This window comes from Gadus morhua, chromosome 22, assembly GCF_902167405.1.
Source record: "Gadus morhua chromosome 22, gadMor3.0, whole genome shotgun sequence".
NCBI lineage: Eukaryota > Metazoa > Chordata > Actinopteri > Gadiformes > Gadidae > Gadus > Gadus morhua.
Window position 1 is genome coordinate 12,103,152 of NC_044069.1, and position 22,039 is coordinate 12,125,190.

The 22,039-nt window shown below is 47.1% G+C and overlaps 2 protein-coding genes across 4 annotated transcripts in view; both read left to right on the plus strand.

The window, feature by feature from the left end:
* Positions 1-128: 128 nt before the first annotated feature.
* LOC115536212 (cilia- and flagella-associated protein 251) lies at positions 129-4,332 on the plus strand. Of its 3 annotated transcripts, none has more exons than XM_030347961.1 (5): positions 129-244; positions 649-777; positions 1,414-1,526; positions 1,753-1,896; positions 2,159-4,332. In XM_030347961.1, the coding sequence occupies exons 1-5, from the start codon at positions 217-219 to the stop codon at positions 3,698-3,700; spliced, it is 1,956 nt and encodes a 651-aa protein (XP_030203821.1). In that variant the 5' UTR covers positions 129-216; the 3' UTR covers positions 3,701-4,332. The 3 variants fall into 3 exon arrangements, with proteins under 3 accessions (XP_030203821.1, XP_030203823.1, XP_030203822.1); XM_030347963.1 differs by having other exon boundaries at positions 136-244; positions 687-777; XM_030347962.1 differs by lacking the exon at positions 649-777 and having other exon boundaries at positions 146-244.
* Positions 4,333-4,615: 283 nt separating this feature from the next.
* Positions 4,616-22,039, plus strand: part of LOC115536064 (histone-lysine N-methyltransferase 2B-like) — a 32,701-nt gene continuing 15,277 nt past the window's right edge. Inside the window, 20 exon segments of the mRNA XM_030347720.1 lie at positions 4,616-5,010; positions 7,028-8,357; positions 9,609-9,778; positions 10,451-10,537; positions 12,815-12,971; positions 13,124-13,340; positions 13,692-13,753; positions 13,907-14,287; positions 14,636-14,748; positions 16,423-17,511; positions 17,632-17,745; positions 18,452-18,598; positions 18,914-19,006; positions 19,361-19,478; positions 19,750-19,860; positions 20,052-20,254; positions 20,796-20,900; positions 21,037-21,147; positions 21,369-21,445; positions 21,582-21,739. Of these exon segments, the coding sequence (XP_030203580.1) occupies positions 4,708-5,010; positions 7,028-8,357; positions 9,609-9,778; positions 10,451-10,537; positions 12,815-12,971; positions 13,124-13,340; positions 13,692-13,753; positions 13,907-14,287; positions 14,636-14,748; positions 16,423-17,511; positions 17,632-17,745; positions 18,452-18,598; positions 18,914-19,006; positions 19,361-19,478; positions 19,750-19,860; positions 20,052-20,254; positions 20,796-20,900; positions 21,037-21,147; positions 21,369-21,445; positions 21,582-21,739 (5,146 nt within the window). The 5' untranslated portion in view covers positions 4,616-4,707.

Genomic DNA, 22,039 nt, shown 5'->3' on the forward strand with positions numbered 1-22,039 from the left:
TTTGTTTTTTGACGCAAAGTCAAGCAATATTCAACAGGAAACCTAAGGTGGCAAAAGGGGTCGAATATGCAATATGCAAGAAGCAATATGAAAGCGTTGTGTTGTAAAGCGCTCCCTCTTGTTGAGCAGGCTGGTACTGTTTCTCGGGGCATCCTGGTCACGTGACTGGAGAACACAGTCGCCATTACCCTACTTGCTGTATTTTGGTCTGGCTTTATGAGACTACCATTACCCCTACTCCCTGGTAAGATTGTGTTTTAAACGCTAACAACCACATTCGGATATTTACGTAGGTAACTAGTTTACCTTGCATGACGTCTAGCTTCATTCCCAGATTCTGCGACACATTTTCCTTCTATATGTATCTATCCTCTATATTTCCTTTGTACGTATATATATAATTCTCGTCGGTCCTAAAACACTTAGCATATGCGGCTTTTAAAATTTCATGCATGTACAGGAGCTAAGTTTGACCGCAATGATGGTTATTTCTGCCCCTTAAAATAAATCGATGCTCATTGCATATGTTTGTTTACGACTGTTACAGCAGGCCTTCCTCCGTAGTCTGTTTAACTTTACGTTAAATCTGTTACGTCTTTAGAAAATACCATGCATACTGTCATTCTTTGTTATTCTTCCAACTGACAGTTTCTTCCCTCCACCATGTTGATATCAACTCTTTGGAGAGGTTGAAAGCCAAAGGGGTTCTTGTTGGGATAACCTCGAGGGAGGGTCTCCCTAGTCGGCCGCACTGTAAGATGAACGGGAACCAAATAGGTACTTATATGTTCCGTAACTCTTATTTACTCTTTAGGGGTATCTCATACTATGTCCTTTCGGTTCCAGCATTAGATGATCAGATGTATGAAGTGAAAAACGGGGACATTTGTAGTTTAGCTCCCCATATCGGATGGGGAGGGAATATGGACGCATTCACATTTTTCTTATTATCATGATTGATGTAACGTGAGTACTTTCCAAAAGGATTCGGCAGTATTCAATAATAAATTGACCAAGATTAAATAAATGCGTGGTCTAGTATCACCGCCTCCAGCAACATGATTGGTCGAAACAAAAATGAAGCGAAAATTTGGGTGAAACACAGATTTGAGCTCGTCTGCCATATGCCTTTAGATATTAATCTAAAGTATGATTTGTGAGACTTCGTACAATGCGCCAACCGCACCTTATACAAACAGTGCAGCACCGACACATGGTATAATCAGGGGAAAATATATCACTCAATCATAAACACAAAAACCTGTCAAGCCAGCAAGCTGTGGTTCTCTGGCTTGTGGTGGTCCCAAAACAATCACATTTTTGTTCTGCCAAATTACCCTGGGTGCCAATTTTATGTTTATCCAAAATGATTCAACAGTCAGCTGTGTAACTGAGAGTCCTCTTGCATTTCAGATAAAGAGCGTCATGAGTGTCTGGAATGCTTCATCATATTTGCCACCGAGCGGTCAATGCTTAGGCACAACAGAAAATTCCATGGGGAGGAGTACTTGCAACTTCTCCAAAAGGTGAGTTTCCCCCAAAAGATGAGTTAAGCCTAAAAAATATAAATATCCTAATACGGCATACATAAAACATTCTAGTCGATATTTATTACCCTGCATTCCTTAAGTTTACTATACTCTAAATATCTATTAAATTGCTATCTCTGCTCAGTGTCTTTTGCTGCTCATGCAACAAAAAAAAAAATCCAAATGTGCTCATAATGGTCAGCGACAATTTATTTTTCTGCAGAACAATACAGTGTTCCTGTGCTACAAGTGTAACCACAGCTTTCAGACGTCGGCGAAGCTCCGTCAACACAGTCTCTCCCATGGCACAGACGACAAGCCCTTCTGCTGCGAAATCTGTCGAGAAGGCTACTCAAAATTGGATGAGGTGATTACACAGGAGGGACGCTCAATGCTAGTCACTTTATTTAGATTGTTCTCTATAAATAGTTCATAAAGGGTGGCATTGGCTCACGAGATATAGCAGCTCATCTGGGGACCTGAAGGTAGCCAGCTCCCCCTAGCAAAGTATAGAGGTGTAGGTGCAAGACACCCAACCCTTACTGCTCCCGACGGGCTGGCTGTTTCCTTGCATGGTGTCACATCTTGCTTGTGTACGTTTCTCACTGCTGATCTTTGTTCTCCTACAGTTGCTGGCACACCGGCGGGAGGTGTGCCCGAAGCGGAAGTTTCACTGCAAGATCTGTAGGATGAATTTCCAGAACCTAGACTCCCTCGAGACGCACAAGTCCATGCATCTCCCAAGGAGGCGTGGACGCCCGGCCAAGAAGAAGGGAACTGAGTGGGGGACCACATACGAGGAGACCATGTCCCCCGAGAAGGAGGATGAAGAGGAGGAGGAGGAGGAGGAGGAGGAGGAGGAGGAGGAGGAGGAGGAGCTAGACGGCAGAGCAGAGGACAAGACAGCATCGTGGTCCCAACTGTTGTGGTCACCAGACGAAGAGACCATGGTGCTGGAGGAGGTGGAGCTAGACGGCCGAGGAGAGGACCAGAGAGCACCGTTGTCCCGAACGTCGTGGACCGCAGACACGAAGAGCACTCTGCCCGATGAGGAGAAGGAGCTAGACGGCAGAGCAGAGGACCAGAGAGCATCGGGGTCCCAAGACACGAAGACCCCGGTGCCTGATCAGGAGGCACTGGGACGGGCCTCTGAGAGCCAGCAACCAAGATACAACATCCCATGCTCTGTGGATTACTGTGACCTCACCTTCCCTTCAATGGAAGCCCTGAGGGTGCACAAGAAGGACGATCACAGGCCCCAGCCGGCCACCGAGTCGACGACCCAGACCATTGTGCCCAAGGAGGAGGAGGAGCAGGAAGCTGATGGCAAAGCAGAGGACCAGAGGGCATTGAGGGCCCGGACGTCCAGTCCACAGGGGAGTGCCTTTGAGAGCCAGCTCCCCACAAAACGCAGCCAGCTCACCATGGAACATGGCTGCCCAGCTAAGAGAATGGCCACCGTGCCGGGGACTGCAGACATGAAGACCACGGTGCCCAAGGAGGAAGACGAGGAGGAAGGAGTAGACGACAGATCAGACGCCCAGAGAGCGTTGAGGGCCCATATGTCCAGCCCGCAGGGACAGGCCTCTGAGAGCCAGCAGCTAGGGTACAACATCCCATGCCCTGTGGATAATTGTGAGCTCACCTTCCCTTCTGTGGAAGCCCTGAGGGTGCACAAGAAGGACGTTCACAGGCCCAAGCCGGCCACCGAGTCGACGACCCCAGAAAATGAGACCATTGTGCCCAAGGAGGAGGAGGAGCAGGAAGCAGATGGCAGAGCAGAGGACCAGAGGGCATTGAGGGCCCGGACGTCCAGTCCACAGGGGAGTGCCTTTGAGAGCCAGCTCCCCACAAAACGCAGCCAGCTCACCATGGAACATGGCTGCCCAGCTAAGAGAATGGCCACCGTGCCGGGGACTGCAGACATGAAGACCACGGTGCCCAAGGAGGAAGAGGAGGAGGAAGAAGTAGACGACAGATCAGACGCCCAGAGAGCATTGAGGGCTCATATGTCCAGCCCGCAGGGACATGCCTCTGAGAGCCAGCAGCAAGGGTACAACATCCCATGCCCTGTGGATAATTGTGAGCTCACCTTCCCTTCTGTGGAAGCTCTGAGGGTGCACAAGAAGGGCGATCACAGGCCCCAGCCCGCGCCGCTACTCCTTCACTAGGTGTGGGAAGAACTGTGGTTAGAGAAACAAAGTCACTGCTCACCAGTAGAGGCCACTGAAGTCAATGATTGAATATAAACATCATAATACAGAGGGGAGGGGGGGAAAAGGGCCATTACCGGGTTCCAGTGAACATGCATTCTTCACTGGAACACAGTTTTGTTCAGATACAAAATTCATGGAATTTTCCAAATTTGCAAAGCCAATTTCTGCTTCAAAAAAGACCATTTCATCTAAGGACTTGTGTTTTGCAGTGTGTACTGTAGAAAAACGCATGAAGATTATGGGATTGTATGGTGTCACCTAGTCCTACCCAATAACAATGTGTATGGTGATGATACATTTACTCAATACCATACTTAAGTTTTCATTTACTTATAAATACAGCTATAGTGATGTACAATTTATTACAATGTCCATATTTTCCTGTAATCTGGCCTTGTTTTACCTACACATACCTAGGTATTTGGAGCATTTCGTTTTTTAATATATATTTTTTATGGTGGGAAAACCATGGATTATATAACTCAGCTGGTCATCCTTAATTAAAATTACCCAATGATTGTATTATTGTGGTTCGCCATATTATTGTTATGACCAATTGTTACATTAAACAAAAACTGTTCATTAAACTTTCTTTGTTTTGAATTAATCCTATTGTTTACATTTGTAGATGGTGGTTTGAGAAGAAAAAGCGACAGTATTTTACTTAATTCATCCATATAATGCACCGTGTTTCTACGGTTATGTTTTTTAATCTCAGAAATGTTACGTCGAAGTATATCACTGATGAAATGAAATCCTACAAAATGTAGACAGCTAGTGGTTGGACGTCGGCCTCTGGTTGGCCCCATACGCTGTGCGGTTCTGAGAGACTCGCTTTCCCATAATGCAATTAAACTTCCTTCCTAGCTCGCGCTTTTCGTCCAGCTTTCCATCTTGCCTCTGCTCTACATCACGGCACAGCCAGCGCTCTGTACTGGTGGTGATTGTTGTTGTAGAGAATAATGGCGGCATCGGGAGGCGGATTATCATCTCCCACTAATGTCACAGTCCTAAACAACCAGGGCCAGGCACGGGCTCGCTTCCCTGGTCGGCCGTGGTCAACTCGAAATCGGCTTCGGTTCGAGAAACGTCCCCAACGCGGAAGGTTGGGTTCTGACTGTGGAGATGTGACCCTCGGAGGGCCGAGGCCCATAAACATCGGACTCACTTTGAGCGAGGATCCTTCGCTACTGCGCCTACTCGGTGTAACTGAGAAGTATGGGCGCCAGAAAGATGCGGGATTTGAGTCGAGCGGGAGTGAAGAGGTGAATGAGCTATTGTTACTCGGTCAGCTACAAAGTATGCAGATACCCAATAGAGATCATGATCTCTTATTTATATTTTTGAACAATATGGGACGGATATTGACGTTTCGCTGCTAGCCCTTCTGCACAGCAGGGGAAGTGAGCGAACACACAGTGGGTAGTAGTAAGCTAGATGCTACCAGGGTATGCCCCAAGATAGACTGGCTGACCAGTAATCTAACAACACTACTGATCTATACTTAAAAATGATGTGCACATTTTTTGTGTATACCAAACTGAACCAGAGTCGTTGTGAGCTAAGGCTAATCCCCCACCGTCTTGCGTGCTTTGGGCGGAACAATTGGCGGTAGTGATATATGGTAAACCACGAATACAAGTTTGTCATCTCGTTTGCTAGTCGTATAATGTGCAACCCCTTCACAAATACAAAGTGGTGTGGATTGCGTCAAAGCCAAAACACAGTCCTTATACATAGACACCGTTTTTAACACGTTGCACCTGTCAGCTGAATGCCCTGTTTGGAATACACTGATGGTTTAGATTGGCAAAAATGTGTGCATGGTACGTTTGAGGTTGAGTATATCTGTGCATGTTTACTTTGTGTAATTTTTCCATGTTGAGGATATTGATATGGCATGCCATATATTGTTTATATCCTATTTTGATTGATATCTGCATCGCTAAATAGACAGGCTATTTCAAATCCCTTCTCGTTATTCTATGAAACCACCAACATGTCAACAGCTTGTTTACAAAGTGTGTCTAGTGAACGTTGGAGCAAGAACAATCAGCCTAAACATAAACGAGCAATATTCCAGTATTTTTTAAGACCGTCAGAATGGGTCTATGATTTCCATAGTGTTTGATAAACTTGTTAATTGGATGGAGCCATTTCCAAAAGCACTTGGATCGACCGGAAATACACAGTCGCTGTACAGTTTAAAGTAAATCTACAATTTCAAAGGAAATTCAGTGGGTTATATCAATATGAAGAATGTTCTGCATTCTAAAAAAGCATATTATAGCCATGTTTTTTATGTTTCCTGTAAAAGGAAGTCGATTTAATAGTTGGCTGGTAAGGCCACCATAACCTTACCAGCCATCTGAACCTTTAATGTGGTTGAACCTGCCTATGGCTGGCCAAGAAAGACAACCAGAGAAACCATATACGTCGTCAATAAAGTAGACTACTCAATGAAAGTGCATGGACTTACTGATGCATTCTATTTGGATTTGACTGAGATGCAGCCCTCTTAATTCCTCCACTCCAGTATGCCTCTCGTTGGTTACTGGTTTTCATCAAGTTCTGTCAGGGGTTTGTACTTAAACCAGTGTGCCCCCTTTTAATGCAAATATCGACTTCTGAAAAATGCTAGTCGGAAGTTGTTTTGTTGTCGACTTTTTTAACATGTTTTTTTCTTCAACATATGAGGACTTCGAGATGTATTTGTGGGTGCATATAGTTGTTCTTTATTTTCCTGTGTTATCATGGGATAAGTTGGTTTTATCAGTGGTGTGTAAAATATATGGAACAATAAATTTGGCACAATCAAATCTTTTTCATACAATCCACTACTGGATTGTGTTTCTTGAATATGAATATGAACGGATATATGATGCTCTGCTGCAGACCATATGAATCTGAAGTGTTTAGTTGAAACATTCAGAGCCATGCAGGAGTCATGATTGAGGTTTGTATTTGTGGTTCAGTATAATTTCAAGTGTTGAAGATGCTGTTGTTTTGTATACGACTATTATTACACAAACTTAAACACGTGTACAAAAGAAGGTCATGACAGTTGTATTATGATGTTTCTTTCTATCGTAGCCATGGCGACCCAAGCACATGGTTAACACGCATGTACCCGGTTAACTCATGATCGGCGGTTGTTACCAGATCTCTGCGAGGCAGTCAAAGGCAGACACGGCTCTGTTTAGCTAGCATCCCACTGCAAAGCGGAACATTTATTTTTAAAACTTTCAAATGAATCGATGCTATTTTCTTCTTTTTTTAAAGGAGGAAGATTTCACTGGATTTGGGACACAAACAGTTTGTTCCCATCAGCTTCCGGGAAGCTCTCCTCTGTCATCACCTACCCAGGCTAAGCCTCCTCCGGCCCCCGACCTGTCTCCACAATCCAAGCCGCTGATTGGAAAAATTGTGCCACGGAGCCCCAAACCCACTCTGATTGGAAAAATTGTACAGAGGCCTCGTAAAGAAGGCCGTGGTGATACAGTCAGAGTACCCGGTTCTCGGATATCCATTAAGCTGCCTGCCAAGCAGGTAACCCCAAGTCCGGGCACCGAAAGTACCGGAAGACAGTCCTCGGGCTCCACACAGACAAAAGTGGCCCCGGGGTTGCAGCGCAAAGCGGCCACAAAAGAGCACACTACTCAGGGTTCTACCTCAGCCGCTGGCACCAAACAGGATAAGCTTGTGTGTACCCTGACAGTTGTCAAGGGCAAAGGGAGAGGCTCCAGGCTGAAAGGGGCCGGTAAGGGCTCAAAGCACGCCCAGCCAGACCAAAGCTCTGGGAAGGGGACCAAGGGGTCTCGGCACCAGCAAAATGAGTCTGAAGGAGCGTCGCAATCCCAAGCTCCAACCAAGAGACGGCAGAAGAAGAAGGTGGAGTTGGACATCGGGGCTTCCCCTGAGGGTGAAGCCCTTAGTGGACAGGCGGCGCCAACGCTCTCCCAGGGGATCGCAGAAGATTCCCCCAAGAAAAAGCCAGTGTTCAGAAAAGTTAAAAAATCGTTGTTCGGGCGACGACAACAGCAGCATAGCAAACCCGCTCAGAAATTGGGCGGCATTAAAATCCGACGCGTGTTTTACACCTACGTCCCTGAGCCTGTTCCAGCTGCTCTGAATCAGGAAGGGGAGGCCGAGTCGCCGCAGGGTCTGAGCTCCAGTAACTCCGCCGCACCTGTCGTCAGCGCTAGGTCTTCCAGGGTCATCAAAGCCCCCAAAAGATTCCTGGATGAGGAGGACGCCGTCCCTAAGAGATCCCTACTCAAATCGGGGTCCACGTTGGAAGCTGGCGGCTCTGCGCAGAGTCCAAACTCCAGCCACCTGGAGGTGTACAAGAACCTCAAGAAGCTGACGTCCAAACTGGCCGAGAAGAAGAAGGGCCCTTCAGGCGCCAAAGGGGAGGACCTGTGTGCAGGCTCCGGCTCGACCCCTCCGGTCCGGAAGAGACGCAGGTCCAAGATAAAGATGGAGGAGGTGGACACGCCAGGGGTTGTGAGGAAGCTCGCTGTGTTGCTGAACATCAAAGCCAGCGCCGTGCACGCCCAGGTGCCCTTGAGCGAGCCAGTAGTGGAAGGAGCACTGGATACAGATGCTCAAAGTAAGAACAATCCCATTTCCTTTTCTGCTGTCATGGTCAAATGTGTATTTTCAGAAACACTAGCCCGCTTCACAACAGCGACACCTATTTGTGATTATTGGAAGTAGGCCTGCTCTGATACTTTGGAAACCGTGTGGATTTGGTAACTTCTAGGCTGTATTAAAGCTCTGCTGTAACCAAGTTGAACTCGGAACGAAAACCGCCGGCGTGATATTGTTTTCTTGCGATATTAAACTCGTAGGTTTTATCCACTTGAACCACTTAAGAAAACGAATAAGTTTATTAAAAACTAGTTTCTGCAGCTTTGGTCTCCACCTTCTACGTTTACAAGCAGAGAAAGACACGCACTTTGAATTGACTCTTACTTTTCCTTTTTTTCTTATATTGTTATGTTCGGATATTTGCTTGGAAACCTTACGCTTGAAATGATGTATTCAGACCAGCCCTAATGTAATGTTGGAAGCACTGCAGGACTGACCTGAGTCAGTTAACCATCCCATGTACTGTTTGAAGCACTGCAGGACTGACCTGAGTCAGTTTACCATCCCATGTACAGTTTGAAGCACTGGGGGACTGACCTGAGTCTGTTAACAGTCCCATGCAGTGTTTGAAGTAGGGCTGGGATAAACGATTATTTTTTGAACGATTAATCTAGCGATTATTTTTTCGATGCATCGAATAATCTAACGATTCATTATTTCAGTTCGATTTAGATCCGATTCGATTATCTCCCCATTAATTGACTAATAGCAATTATGTTGATTTACATATCTGAATGAAAAAAATATGAATTCCTTAACATTTCAATACATGTTTATTGCCTTTTAAATTCCAAAATAAAAGTGCAAACTAATGCATTCTTAGAATTCTACGGTGCTCGGTCATCTGCAGCTGCTACCGGGTGGCGCCTCTTCAGGTGCTGGTGAATTGCCGTGGTGCTAGAATGGAAAGTCATCTCCATTTTGCAAAGACGACATATCACAGAATCGTTTCCTTTTACATTAAAGAATTCCCATACTTTATAGGAACGAGTGCATGGCGCCTTGCCCTTGCAAGTCTGAGGAGCCACTCGCGTTGCTACTACGCTCCGGCGCCGTCCATCTTTTTTTTCTTTTTTTTTTTTGAATGGATGCACATTTTTCGCGTCGACGTAATTTATGCGTCGACGTCATCGATTACGTCAACGCGTCGTCCCAGCATTAGTTTGAAGCACTGGAGGACTGACCTGAGTGTGTTCACCGTCCCATGCAGTGTTTGAAGGCTACCTCGAGGCTCAGGACAGTGGAGATGTAGCAGAGGCCAGTGGCCAGAGCCAGCGGATGAGCCTCACGGGAGCCAATAGGAGGATGCTTCACCTTTTGAAACGAGCCAAGGTCCAGCTCATCAAGATAGACCAGCAGAAGCAGCTGAAGATGGCCCAGGTAATATTCTCTTATCAACCTGGAAAGTATCGTCAAGAAAAAACCTTCAGTCATGTTTTTTAATATTCACAGAATTAGAATACAGCAGATTTTTATGAATTGTATTGTTATTGTTTAATACAGATTAACAATCTGCATTCCATATACTCAAACCAAGCTCAAAAGTTTCCTCGGGAAGTTGAGGTTAGTAAGGCAAGGACAGGCAAATTTATTTATACACTTTTCAAACACAAGCCAGACTCAAAGTGCTTCACATGTAAACATTGTCATACAATACAAATAAATCAAATTAAATAATATAACGTATAAAACGTATGCAACATTTTTGTATAATACATAGAAAATAAAGGCAAAGTTTAAAAAGCATTTTAGAAAGTGCAATGTGTTTTAAGATCAGATCAACATTCTCTCTGGTACTCCAACCCGACCTAAAGGAACTTGGTCCTTTCTCTGGGACTCCAACCCAGATTCTGGGACTCCAACCCGGATTCTAGGACTCTAACCCAGACAGAACTTGGGTCTCAAACCCTTATCCTTTCTCAGATCATGTATCTGTCTTTTTTTTTTTTTTTTTTTTTTTTTAGCAAAAAGCTAAAGCAGGCATAAAAGTCCTCTGTAAAGTAACACATTGCTAGAGTCTAAGGTTTTGGTTCCCCTTTGTCTAATGCATAGTTGGGGTCAAGAGAATCAGGAATGGCGGCAAGTGGTAGGCGGAGAAGGAGGAGAGCGGTGAAATCCAACGATGAAGGCAACAGTCAGGTAATTTTAGAAAGGTTTTTCGCAAAAATGACATCCATGTTGAGAATTTCTATTTGGCGTTTATACTTAGGGTTGGGTATCGTTTGGGTTTTATCCGATACTGGTGCCTACTCTGTACTTTTCAAACTGTTCCGGTGCTAAAACGGATCTCGAACCGGTACCTAAAAAAAACGAAACCGCACACTAGGGTTGCCGCGGTATACGGTGTTACCGGTGTTGAGGCAAACACCAGCAACACCAAGTTATTATAAATTTTTTCAAGTAATAAAAACAAACATCTGTAAAAATGTATAATATAATTATAACTAAGAAAATTTAAATTTGTAAAATAGGCCAGAGTTCTGCTCTGTGCGGAAGAGAATTGGCGCCCTTCCTTACAAGACCGGTAACCAGGGCCGTCGGACTGCGGGGACAAAGGGGACAGTTGTGGGGGGGCCCAAGGCAGAGGGGGGGCCCATGACCAAAAAAAAAAAAAAAATTTTTTTTTACATTCCGGCCAGTCCCCCCCCCCCCCGTCAACAATCGTTACGGACCCCCCCCCCCGTCAACAACCTGGCGCAGGGGGGCCCATTAGTACCTATAGTATAGGGGCCCAGGATTTGGTGCTACGGCCCTGCCGGTAACCATAGCAACGCCGGTAAACAAACCCTGCGGAGCCCAATCCCTACGAGAGCTCCCCGCACTACGGCCATCCGGAGGCGCACAGAGCTTTTGGCCGTGATATTATCTATACAATTATATTATACTATTATATATAGAACGTTACAAGACGCTGTCACCGAGAATTGGCGCGCTACCAGACGCTGTCACTGAGTGTGAGAGGAGAGTTGACGGAGAAGATGGCGGTTGACCTAGTTTCAAAGTTTATACCGTTTATACTCGGTAATACCGGTGTTGACACAAGTGTATTACTCGTGTGAAAATGTCCACACCGCGACAACCCTACCGCACACTCTTGTATACATGCACGACTTGTTATGAGTTTCACATTAAGCAGAAAGTCAGCGGACACTGAGTTGAATGGTAACGGTGTTTGCTAGCCTACTTGATATGCAAGATTTACGGTTGGCATTAAATTACTCGACTTACCCGAAGAGGCTGCTGTGAGTGCTGTGACTGTTACGGTAAATATCTTTTTAAAAAATAATTGCAAATAATATTAATTACTCGCTGAAAGCAAGCAGGCACGCATCATGGCGCAACATTACTGCCAAAGTCATACTAAGTAATATAACGCAGGTGCGCAAGGCAGCCACAGGAGACGCCAACATTGTTTTCAACCGCTCGGTACCGCGCTGTATTAATTCCCAAGTTTTGAAAATAAAAGTATTTGAAGCGAATAACGACTCTGTTTTTGATTTGTTTATTTGGTTTTGAACAGAAAGTTTTGGATGGCTTGGTTTGGTTGGCTTTGAGTTTGTTTGCTCGACACACACACACACACACACACACACACACACACACACACACACACACACACACACACACACACACACTACAACCTGCCGATCTTCAATCAAAACAACATCAAGTAAGCGATGCCACAGCGCGTTGACAAGTCCGTCCCGAGTCTCGAGGCGCCCATAGGGTTTATACGTTTGTAAGCCGTGACACACTCTTTTACCAGTTGGCCTAAGATACCACGACTCGCAGTCATGGACCTATAAAGAAAGTCGTAGTCGTACCATGCGTGTTTAGCGCGACATTGAAAAGGGTCCCGTCTGAAACAGTGTCGCGCGGCGCTGCGTTCCGAACGTTGTGTAATCAAATACACCGGTATGGCGGTATATAAAAAAAATCATATCCTAACGAAAATACACACCGTTATTCAGTGTGAACCGGTATAGCGCCCAGCACTAACGCAAGTTGACGCCGCAACACCATGGGGGCGGGGCAGGGGGTGTTAAAACACGTCAGGCACCGTTATGAGGAACAGAAATGTGCGTTCTTATTCGATCTCGTTTCAACCGTTTACCTCGGAAACCGGTTCCCTACTGGAACCGAGTTTCGGTGCTCAACCCTGTTTATACTGCATTCTGTGGGATCCTGGTTGCATGTATCTACAGTCACGGTTTCACCACAGCCCTCTCTTTACTCCGAAATGATTTGGAACACTGAATATCTTAAGAATAAAACCTATCCCTCAAAGTTCATTGCATTTAATATTCTGTTGCCTGTGTCAACCCCCCTCATCCTAGTCTGTATGAGCTTGTGAAGGCTTATTCTCTGCTGCCAGTTCTCACATCACCTGCGTCTGGCTGTGTTCCCCCCGTGCAGGAGCAGCCACTCGGGGGCCCCAGGATAAAGCACGTGTGCCGGGCAGCCGCGGTGGCCCTTGGCCAGCCCCGGGCCATGGTGCCGGACGACATTCCCCGACTCAGTGCCCTGCCGCTCCACGAGAGAGAGGGCATCGCGCTGTTGCCCGTCGCAAAACGTAGGCCAACACCGCCCCTTTCCTCCCCCAGAAATGTGTGTTGAATGTCTTACTTTTCACATTCATCGGTCGTTTCTCGCTCACTCCCTTATCTGTCTGCCTGGGGTGTCTCTCTGACTCTGTCTCTCTCTCCCCCCACCACCTCCATGTAGTCGAGGAGGGCGGGGACGAGGACGGCTCCGGCCAGGAGTGCGCTCAGTGGGAGCCCCCGGAGAGCCGAGTCCAGAGGCGGTGGAAAAGGGGCCGCATCCGCTCCCGCCGCTGCGGGGTGTGCAGGGGCTGCCGGGTGCAGAAGGACTGCGGCACGTGCACCAACTGCCTGGACAAGCCCAAGTTCGGGGGGCCCAACACCAAGAAGCAGTGTTGCACGTGAGTGCGCATTCCCGGGTTGGGGAGGGGCTGACCTTTTGAGCATAGGTTAAAGGTTCCACTTGGCTTTATACTGCTATCTTATGCCTTTCATTTGGAGCATAATCTATCATAAAAATACACCACAAACATGCTACTCTTTTCGAAAGAGTAGGATGTATAGATTGGATTAAGTCATTTCACATTTACCTCAAAAGTATTTCCGTTCCACATAGACTTGCTCTATTGCTTTTAAGAGGATAAATAGCGCCCATCTCCTTAATCGTAGGTATGCACTGCATATTTTCCAGAAAAAAAAAAGAAAAAGATGCAAAACTATGCTCAAAATAACCTGCGTTTCTCTGTCACCAGACACAAGAAGTGTGAACGGATCGAGAAGGGGAAAGAAGGCCGTATCATGAGACCGTTTAAACGTACGTATACGGATGTAATGTAAACGTCTATCACATTTTTCTTCTTCCACCCTGATCCCCACGATAAAACAAAAAGGTGAAACAGTATCCAAGCAACGGATTAAATCATTCCACATTTCCGAATGAAATCACCACGGGACTCTCTTCCCCCAGTTCACAGGAGGCGGTCGTCGTCTGCCGCATCGAGCGCCGAGAGGGCGGAGTCGGGGGACGGACTCCCTGCGGACGCCGTCCCCCTCGGCGACAGGAGACACTCGCGGCGCAACATCAAGCATCGCTCCTACAGCAACCTGCTGAGGTCCGAGTCTGACGACGAGTCCGAGGCGGAGGAGCGGACGGTCAAGCCCGCGCACGCCATCAAGCTCGCTCACGCCGCCAAGCTGGCGCGCGCCGCCAAGCTAGCTCACGCCGCCAAGCTATCCCGAGGCGCCAAACCAGGCCGCGCCACCAAGCTAGCTCACGCCACCAAGCTAGCTCACGCTGCCAAGCTAGCCCGAGGCAACAAGCTGGCTTCCGCTGTCCCTAGCAAACAGGGTAGATCTGTTTTTTTTATTCGTGTGACGCCGTCTTTATTGTTTGTATTATTTGTTTTATTATGATAAAATGTTCATTCCTTACAAATGTAAGAGCCAATTTTTATATTCAAGTTGTTTGATAAATGGTGCTCTGTTGAATGCAATACTCAGTGTACGTAAAAAAACGTATATTAGCGGTTTCATAATAGTTAATACCGCTTTACATTTTCATAAAATACTTTCCCAGATCGCACAATTCAAGTTAACCCAAATCCCACCGGAGTAACTCCTCCAGAGTCTCCCTCAGTCACCCATCAGTACTAGCAACCACTTTTCTAACGTCCTGAATGGCGTCTCCTGTGTCCAGGCTTCCCCTCCTCCAAGGACGGCAGAACGGCCCTCTGTGACCTCCCCAGCGAGGCAGGCAGGCACCGGCGGCCCGGCCCCAAGGGATCTGCGGGCCGGTACAGAGCTCTGAAGGTAAACCCGCCCGCAGCAGCGACGCCTGATCACCTTCTCTCAGGCTTGTTATTTGTAGTGGTCACGAGGTGGGGGTGGGGTTCTGAAGCGCCGACGGCTCTGGCAGGTGGATGTTAATTTATGCCTTAACATCCACCTTTTTTTTGGTAACTACTAGGGCTGGGTATTGCCAGGTACCTCACGATGCTTCGATATCGATTCAATATTTCGTGCAGATGACAAAAATACCTAAATATTATTTAGAATTAACCATTTCAAAATGAGTTAACCATTTCATTGTGCTTTTACTAGCAAAAAGGGAATACACCATTGTATAGTATTTTTCCTGAGCTAAACTTGCAGCATAGAAGTAACAATCGTCACATGGACAAATTTAAAAGGGCATGTACATTTACATTTTCTCGTATTTGAGGCGTGGTTTATGATTGCCCGTAGCCGTTTATTGGGCGCTACGAATGTCTATGATTTGAGTCTGTACGTAGCTCATAGCCAGTATGTAGAGCGACAGAAATTCGATGAGGAAGAAGCATGGACCCATCAAAGAAGACGATGGGTGTGTCGTATAGACGTCGTCATCGTCTTGCCGTCCCTCCCCGTTCTGTGGTTGGTTCCCTAACTCAGGCGAAAATCGGATCCATGGAATCCAGGCCGCCTAGCAGCGCAAAATGAAATCGCGAGCAAGGCATCATGGCTATAGCCAGGCTAGCATTCTGTCTTAAAGCGTGCTTTAACAAATATTGCTGCTATATCAATTGACATCAGCGCCTTACTAATGCATGATTCAACCCTGCTTCCATGCTCTAACACCATGCAATATAGTTACTTCATGCATAACGCTGTCACTTCTACTCAATTGTTTATCTTAATCTCGTTTGAAAACAGCCAGTGAGAGACTGGTTGTTTCACCTTTCATCCTCGACTGCTCTTCAGTGTGCCGACCTCAATATTAATGAATCTGTTGAACACAAGTTTATAGGCATTTTAAATTTAATTTAGGCACACTTTTTAATTTAGTACATGGCTTTTTGACATTTGTTGCGGCCAGTCATTGTGTCTTTATTGCTTCAGGAAACCAGTTGCATGTATGGAAGTCCACAATCTGTAATTTTTTATGATTGTTTTAATCAACCTCAACGAAGGCCCATATTAATGCATTTATCCATTAATATAGCCTTTTTATTTTTTCAGATGGTGTTCTAATTTAGAAAAACACATTTTTTAGGAATCAATAAACCAAGACCAAACATGGTCTTAATTAAGGCCTGCATCTTATTCGCTCCAAATAAGATTATTTTCGGATACTTTCTTATACGTATTTTCTTCGATGCATACGTAGTGTTGGTTCTGTCATGGATTGATTCGGCCATAGATCGATTAACTCCATTTCCAATCATTTTGAACAAACGGGATAGCTATTTACTTGGAGGAAACCTTTTTGAGGATCCGCTCATGTGCACCCGTGCATCCCTTACTAATCAAATCCCAATCGCATCTCTTTTGAAACGCTCCACAGTCGACGGCCACATACACCCAAAAAACAATAGACAGAGACAATACGTTATTGTTCACCACTTCCTGCTTCTTCTCTTTGCACCTGCATGTGACAACCGGTAGCTGTCTTAACTGTGGAACCACATATCTTGGTGTTTGGCTTAGGCAGTCCCTCCTCCACAGGCACAGGGGAAGGCAGAAGGGGAGGAGCCCAGAGGAGCCAGCCCGCCCCGGGACCTACTGCCACCCCTGCAGCAACGATGCTTACAAATCTGTTTACACCGCCTGCCAGAGTCCATGCTGCAGTTGGCTCCACCCCCACTGGCTCCGCCCCGACTGGCTCCACCCCTAACCCCTACAGCTCCAACCCCTGCGCCCTCGCTGGCAGCAGCTCCATCCTCGCCCCCGACAATGCTGCCGCCAATTCCATCCCAAACCCCACTCCTACCGGCTCCAGCCCCATTCTCGCCCCCAGCGTTGCCAGATAATCCATTGCCCCAGCGCCTAATAACCCCGCCCCTACTGGCGCCAGCCCCAATCTCGCCCCCAGCGGGGCCATCTACTCCATTGCCCCGGCCCATAATAACCCCACCTCCAACCACCACTCGCATATCAGCAGCCCCATCTAAAAAGGAGACGCTTCTTAAATTGTCCCGACTTGTAAAAAGCCACACGACTGCCCATAACCACCTTGTAGCCGTACACGCGCTTCCCAAAGCGGAGCGGTCCATGCGGCTGGTCGTGCCGCGGCTGCCCGACTCTGTGGTCCTCGCAGCTTCAAAAACACGCGACTTTGTGGCGCCGCCGACGCCGCGGCCAGAGCCTCCGACGGCAGAGGGCACGGCTCAACCGCCACCCAGGCAGCCGGCACAGCTACGCCTGTGTTTACTCCGGCTGGCCGAGCCGCTGGTGAGGTCCTTAGTGCTGGCACCACGGGGGCATGAGGCTGTAGAAGAGGAGAAGGGAGAGGGGGATGGGGAGGAGGAGGAGGAGGAAGAGGAGGAGGAGGAAGAGGAGGAGGAGGAGGAGGAGGAAGAGGAGAATGATGAGAGCGATGGAGGAACGGACACGTGGAGCCATGGGCGTGGAGATGAGGCGAGCTCCGTTAGTGAGCGGTTGCAGGCCCATGCCACACACGGTGACCCCCGCTCTGTGCTTCGTTCCCAGAATGCTGGAGAGTGTGCTCCGCCCAGCGCCCCGGGAGGGTTGCATAACGGATTCGCCCACAAGGGTCTGCTGCAGAGCACGCGCAGGATCCGTGTGGACTTCAAGGTCAGTCTCTGCTCAGCTGGTGGTGGTGCCCCACCGCCCCCGTACCTCACGCTCCTCCGAGGGCGGCCGCGGCTTCACGTCTGACCCTTTTATTGTGTGTTTTTTTTTTCCCTCTTCCAGGAGGACTGCGCTCTGAAGAACGTTTGGCTGCTGGGCGGCCTCAGCGTGCTGACCTCCGTACCCACCACGCCACAGCCGGTCTGCCTGCTCTGTGCCAGCAAGGGCCACCACGAGGTACATGACACCCGCAGCACTGAGGGGAGAGGCCGGCGCAAGGGCCAAATGTTGCCTCTCTTTATATTGCCGCCTTGAGGTCTATTTTGAGTGTGTCTGACCGAACCATACTTTGGTTGTAATTGCGACGACAATAAATAAACCAGTTACCACCATTTAAAAATGACCGCACAAATATTATCCTGGTTTGACATCAACCGTGATTCTATTCTTCTGTTCTATTAGGGATGAACTGAATTTCCGGCCACCGAAGATTTTCGGCCAAAAATTGCCCAAAAGTGCATTTTCGGTTTTCGGCCAAAATACTTTATCACCGAAACAACACAGCCGAAACAGAAATTTGTGATGACGCAATCAAAAAGCGCGGCCAGCACACGCTTGACTGGATAAGCGCCAATATGTCTGCGGTGTGGACGTTTTTCAATGTTTCTGAGAAAGACCCACGTATAGCGATTTGCAAAAATTGCAATGCCTTCATTTTAATGAAGTTAGTACACAGTCATAGCCGATAATGCAATGGTACTAGTAATTGGCATAATAATTTCTTTCGGTTTTCGGACTTGGCTTCCTCATTTTCGATTTTCGGTTTCGGCCAAGAATTTTCCTTTAGGTGCATCCCTAATTAAATGCATTGTAGTTTGTAGTTTATAGTTTATGCATCAACCGTCCTGTCTGCTCCTCTGCCCCTCACCCCTTGCCCCGTCAGCTGATCTTCTGCCAGATCTGCTGCGAGCCGTTCCACAGCTTCTGCCTCCTGCCCGAGGAGCGCCCCCAGGAGGAGAACAAGGAGAACTGGTGCTGCAGGCGCTGCAAGTTCTGTCACGTCTGCGGGCGCAAAAGCAAAAGCACCAAGGTGCGCTTCTCATCTGTACACATCAGGCGTCTTGTTGTTAAATTCAATCAAAAAGTTTTCGTCCTTCTATGGCTATTTCATTTTTAGGGTAAAAGATGATTTCCTTTGATACTGGTTCAGCTGTGAATATTAATTTCCATGGCTGATATTTGTTTTCTCTGAAGCGGAAATGAAATGGAATAATGTTGCCTTCCAAATCCATAGCTCCTAACCCTTTGATTATAACCTGATTTAAATCTCAGGTCCCTGAGGTATTGCATTTGGTCATAGAAAATGTATAAATTCATATTAATGCAAAGCTTTGTTTCCTTCTAGCCTGTATTGCAGTGCAGGAGATGCCAGAACTCCTACCATCCTTCATGCTTGGGACCGACATACCCCAAGCCTTTGAACTGTAGCACACCCTGGGTATGTACCCTCTAACCTCTAGGCCCGACCTACCCCAAGCTTTTGAACTGTAGCACACCCTGGGTATGTACCCTCTAACCTCTAGGCCCGACCTACCCCAAGCTTTTGAACTGTAGCGTACCCTGGGTATGTACCCTCTAACCTCTGGGCCTAGATCTACCCCAAACCTTTGAACTGTAGCATACCATGTGTATGTACCCTCTTAAGCCTAGACCTACCCCAAGCCTATGAGGCAATAGCGGGAAAAGATGTAAAAACACAAATGTGCAAACTAATCATCCAAGTGTTTGTATGAAGGGTGGGTTATAGCCATGAAATGAATCTTAAGTTCTGACACCCCTGCTCTGTGTGTAGGTGTGCATGGTGTGCATCCGCTGTAAGAGCTGTGGGGTAACGCCTGGGAAGAACTGGGACATGTCCTGGAACCACGAGCAGGACCTCTGCCCCGACTGCACACCCCTGTACAAGAAAGGTACGCTAAATGTTGTGTCCACCATGCAGACAAATTAACTCATTTTATTGGAAGAAAATAAACTCTAAAACATCCAGTTTCAGAGGGTTTCACCATTCCATCAATGGTCTTTTTATGGTTTCAAATCTTCTTCTTATGCACTGCCTCACTTAAAAAGCAACAGCAGCCTCCACAGTCATTTTCAGTGTCAACAACAGCTTGTGCCTGACCTCGAGTGGGAAGCTCTGAGATGTTGAATGGAAGGATGCATAAAAGAAATGTCTCTCCACAGGGAACTTCTGCACCGTGTGCCACCAGTGCTACGAGACGGGGCCTGAGCAGCCCATGCTGCAGTGTTCCGCCTGCAGCCGCCTCGTGCACTCCAAATGTGAAGGTGTCTCCGGTGAGCCAAGGACAATAGATTTATGTCTACAAACTGTATGAGAAGCTTCCGTTCTATTCCTACGTTATGAATGCACCGTCTAAAAAACCAATACATGACTGTAAATGGATTGATTTGATTGCCATCTCTATAAAATCGATTTGACGTGTGTGTGTATTTAGTTTATCCAACGTTGGTGTTGATCTTTACAGAGGAGCTGTTTGGGCTGTTCTCGAGCCAAGTGGAGCGCGTTGCCTTCACATGCACGGCCTGCAGCACGGCCTGCAGCCCGGGCGGTGCTGCAGGCAGCGGGTGGAGGGAGCAGCTCCAAGGCGCGCTCAGGGCCAGGATGGAGCAGGTGCTGAAGGAGCTCCTGTCCTCCAGCACCACCCAGCACCTCAACCGCTGCCGAACGGTAGGAAACACCACCCACTACTTTAGTTTTAACATTGGGAGACGCCTCCACCTTAACAGTTTTAACATTAGGAGACACCTCCCACTACTTTGCAGTTTTAACATTAGGAGACACCTCCCACTACTTTGCAGCTTTAACATTAGGAGACACCTCCCACTACTTTGCAGTTTTAATATTAGGAGACACCACCCGTACTTTAGCAGTTAGAACAGTAGGAGACACCACCCCCTTTAGGGTCAGAACAGTAGGAGACACCACCCACACCTTTAGTTAGTCGACCAGATATTCTTCTGTGTATGATGGATGTGCAACAATTCCTTCAAGTCATTAATACATAATGTCTCATAATATGCATAAAAGTTTAGTGAACTATCATAATTATATATGTTTCACAGGCAGCATAAGGGCACTTATCACTTACATTTTTTATTAACTTACCGTGCGAGATAAACAATAATTTCTTGATTTGTGTAATTTGACTTCTTCTTGACGCATTAGAAACTGATTGAGAAAGGCTTCTATGGTGTTTGGGTCTTTACAGTGTGTGGCCAGGGGGGATGTGGACTACGTGGTTGAAGAGCAGAAACCAGTCTGTGACTTTTGCGCCATGGGCAAGAAGTTGGAAAAGGGGTGCTACACCTCCATAGTAAGTACATCAGCACATTCATGGGCTTCTTCGACCTTCCCCATGACCCAGTATAGCCGCGGTTTTATTTTGTGCTCTGCTCGGTCGGGAGGCGACTGACAGTTGTTGCTTTTGAATGTGTGTTTACACCACTCAGAAAGCATTCCATGCAGACGTTTCCTTGGTGATGCGGAGGTGGCTGAAGCAGGAAGAGCCTTTTCCTGAGGCTCAAAGACCCACCACTCAGGCTAAGGAACACTACCTCAATGTACGTCTGCTGTTCACAGCATGCAGAGGGTTGCGTTGATTGTTAATAAATCGGACTTGGTCGCAAGCATTAGTTTCATGATGCGAATGCAGAGGTGAAGTTCTGCCCACAGTTTCGCCTGATCCATTGTTTAGCACAAATAAAAAATGAATCGAAGATGAATCTAACAAATACAACTATTTTCGGTTTGTGAATTGACCCGTCTTTTGCATGTTTCACAGCTGATGAAGCAGGTCTTCACTTGGTTCAATGGAGACGATCTGAAAATTTGGGACCCACTGTCCAAAGAATACCCAGGGTGAGGGCTGCCGGAATAAAGTATCTCGAGTTCCTCTCCCGGGATTAATCATCTTAAACCAGGAGTCATTTTAAGAAAAAATATCGGGCGAAAAAAAACGCTTCGCTTCACTCCCCGTCTCCTCTTCTTCCCCCAGAGCGATGCTCCCTTATGCAGTGATGCCTCCCTCCAGGGAGCACAGCTACGCCCAGTGGCTGGAGAGGACCTACCAAGCCTGCGAGGACAGCCCAGCCCAAGCCCCCTCGCTCCCAGACACCAAGCCCCTCCCTGAGACCGAAGGACCTAAGTCCCACGGTAAGAAACCACGTCAGGCATTTTCCGATCAGGCGTCAGTGTTGGATTAAGGGCTGTAAATATATTATAAGTAGTATTATTTAGGGCTGTCACGACGCGGGGCAGGTCTTTTGGAGGTTTCAAAAATGAGTTTTCTTTCTATTAACACTCTGTTTTGGTAGGCTATGGGCCTTTTATATATGCTTGCGCGTTGCACTCATTACATTCTCACCTGAACAGTTTTCAGTCAATGAAACTCGTTAGAATTGTAGCCAACTTATTCTTGTTGGGTTTTAATGAGGCTCCTGCCCATAATGCGGT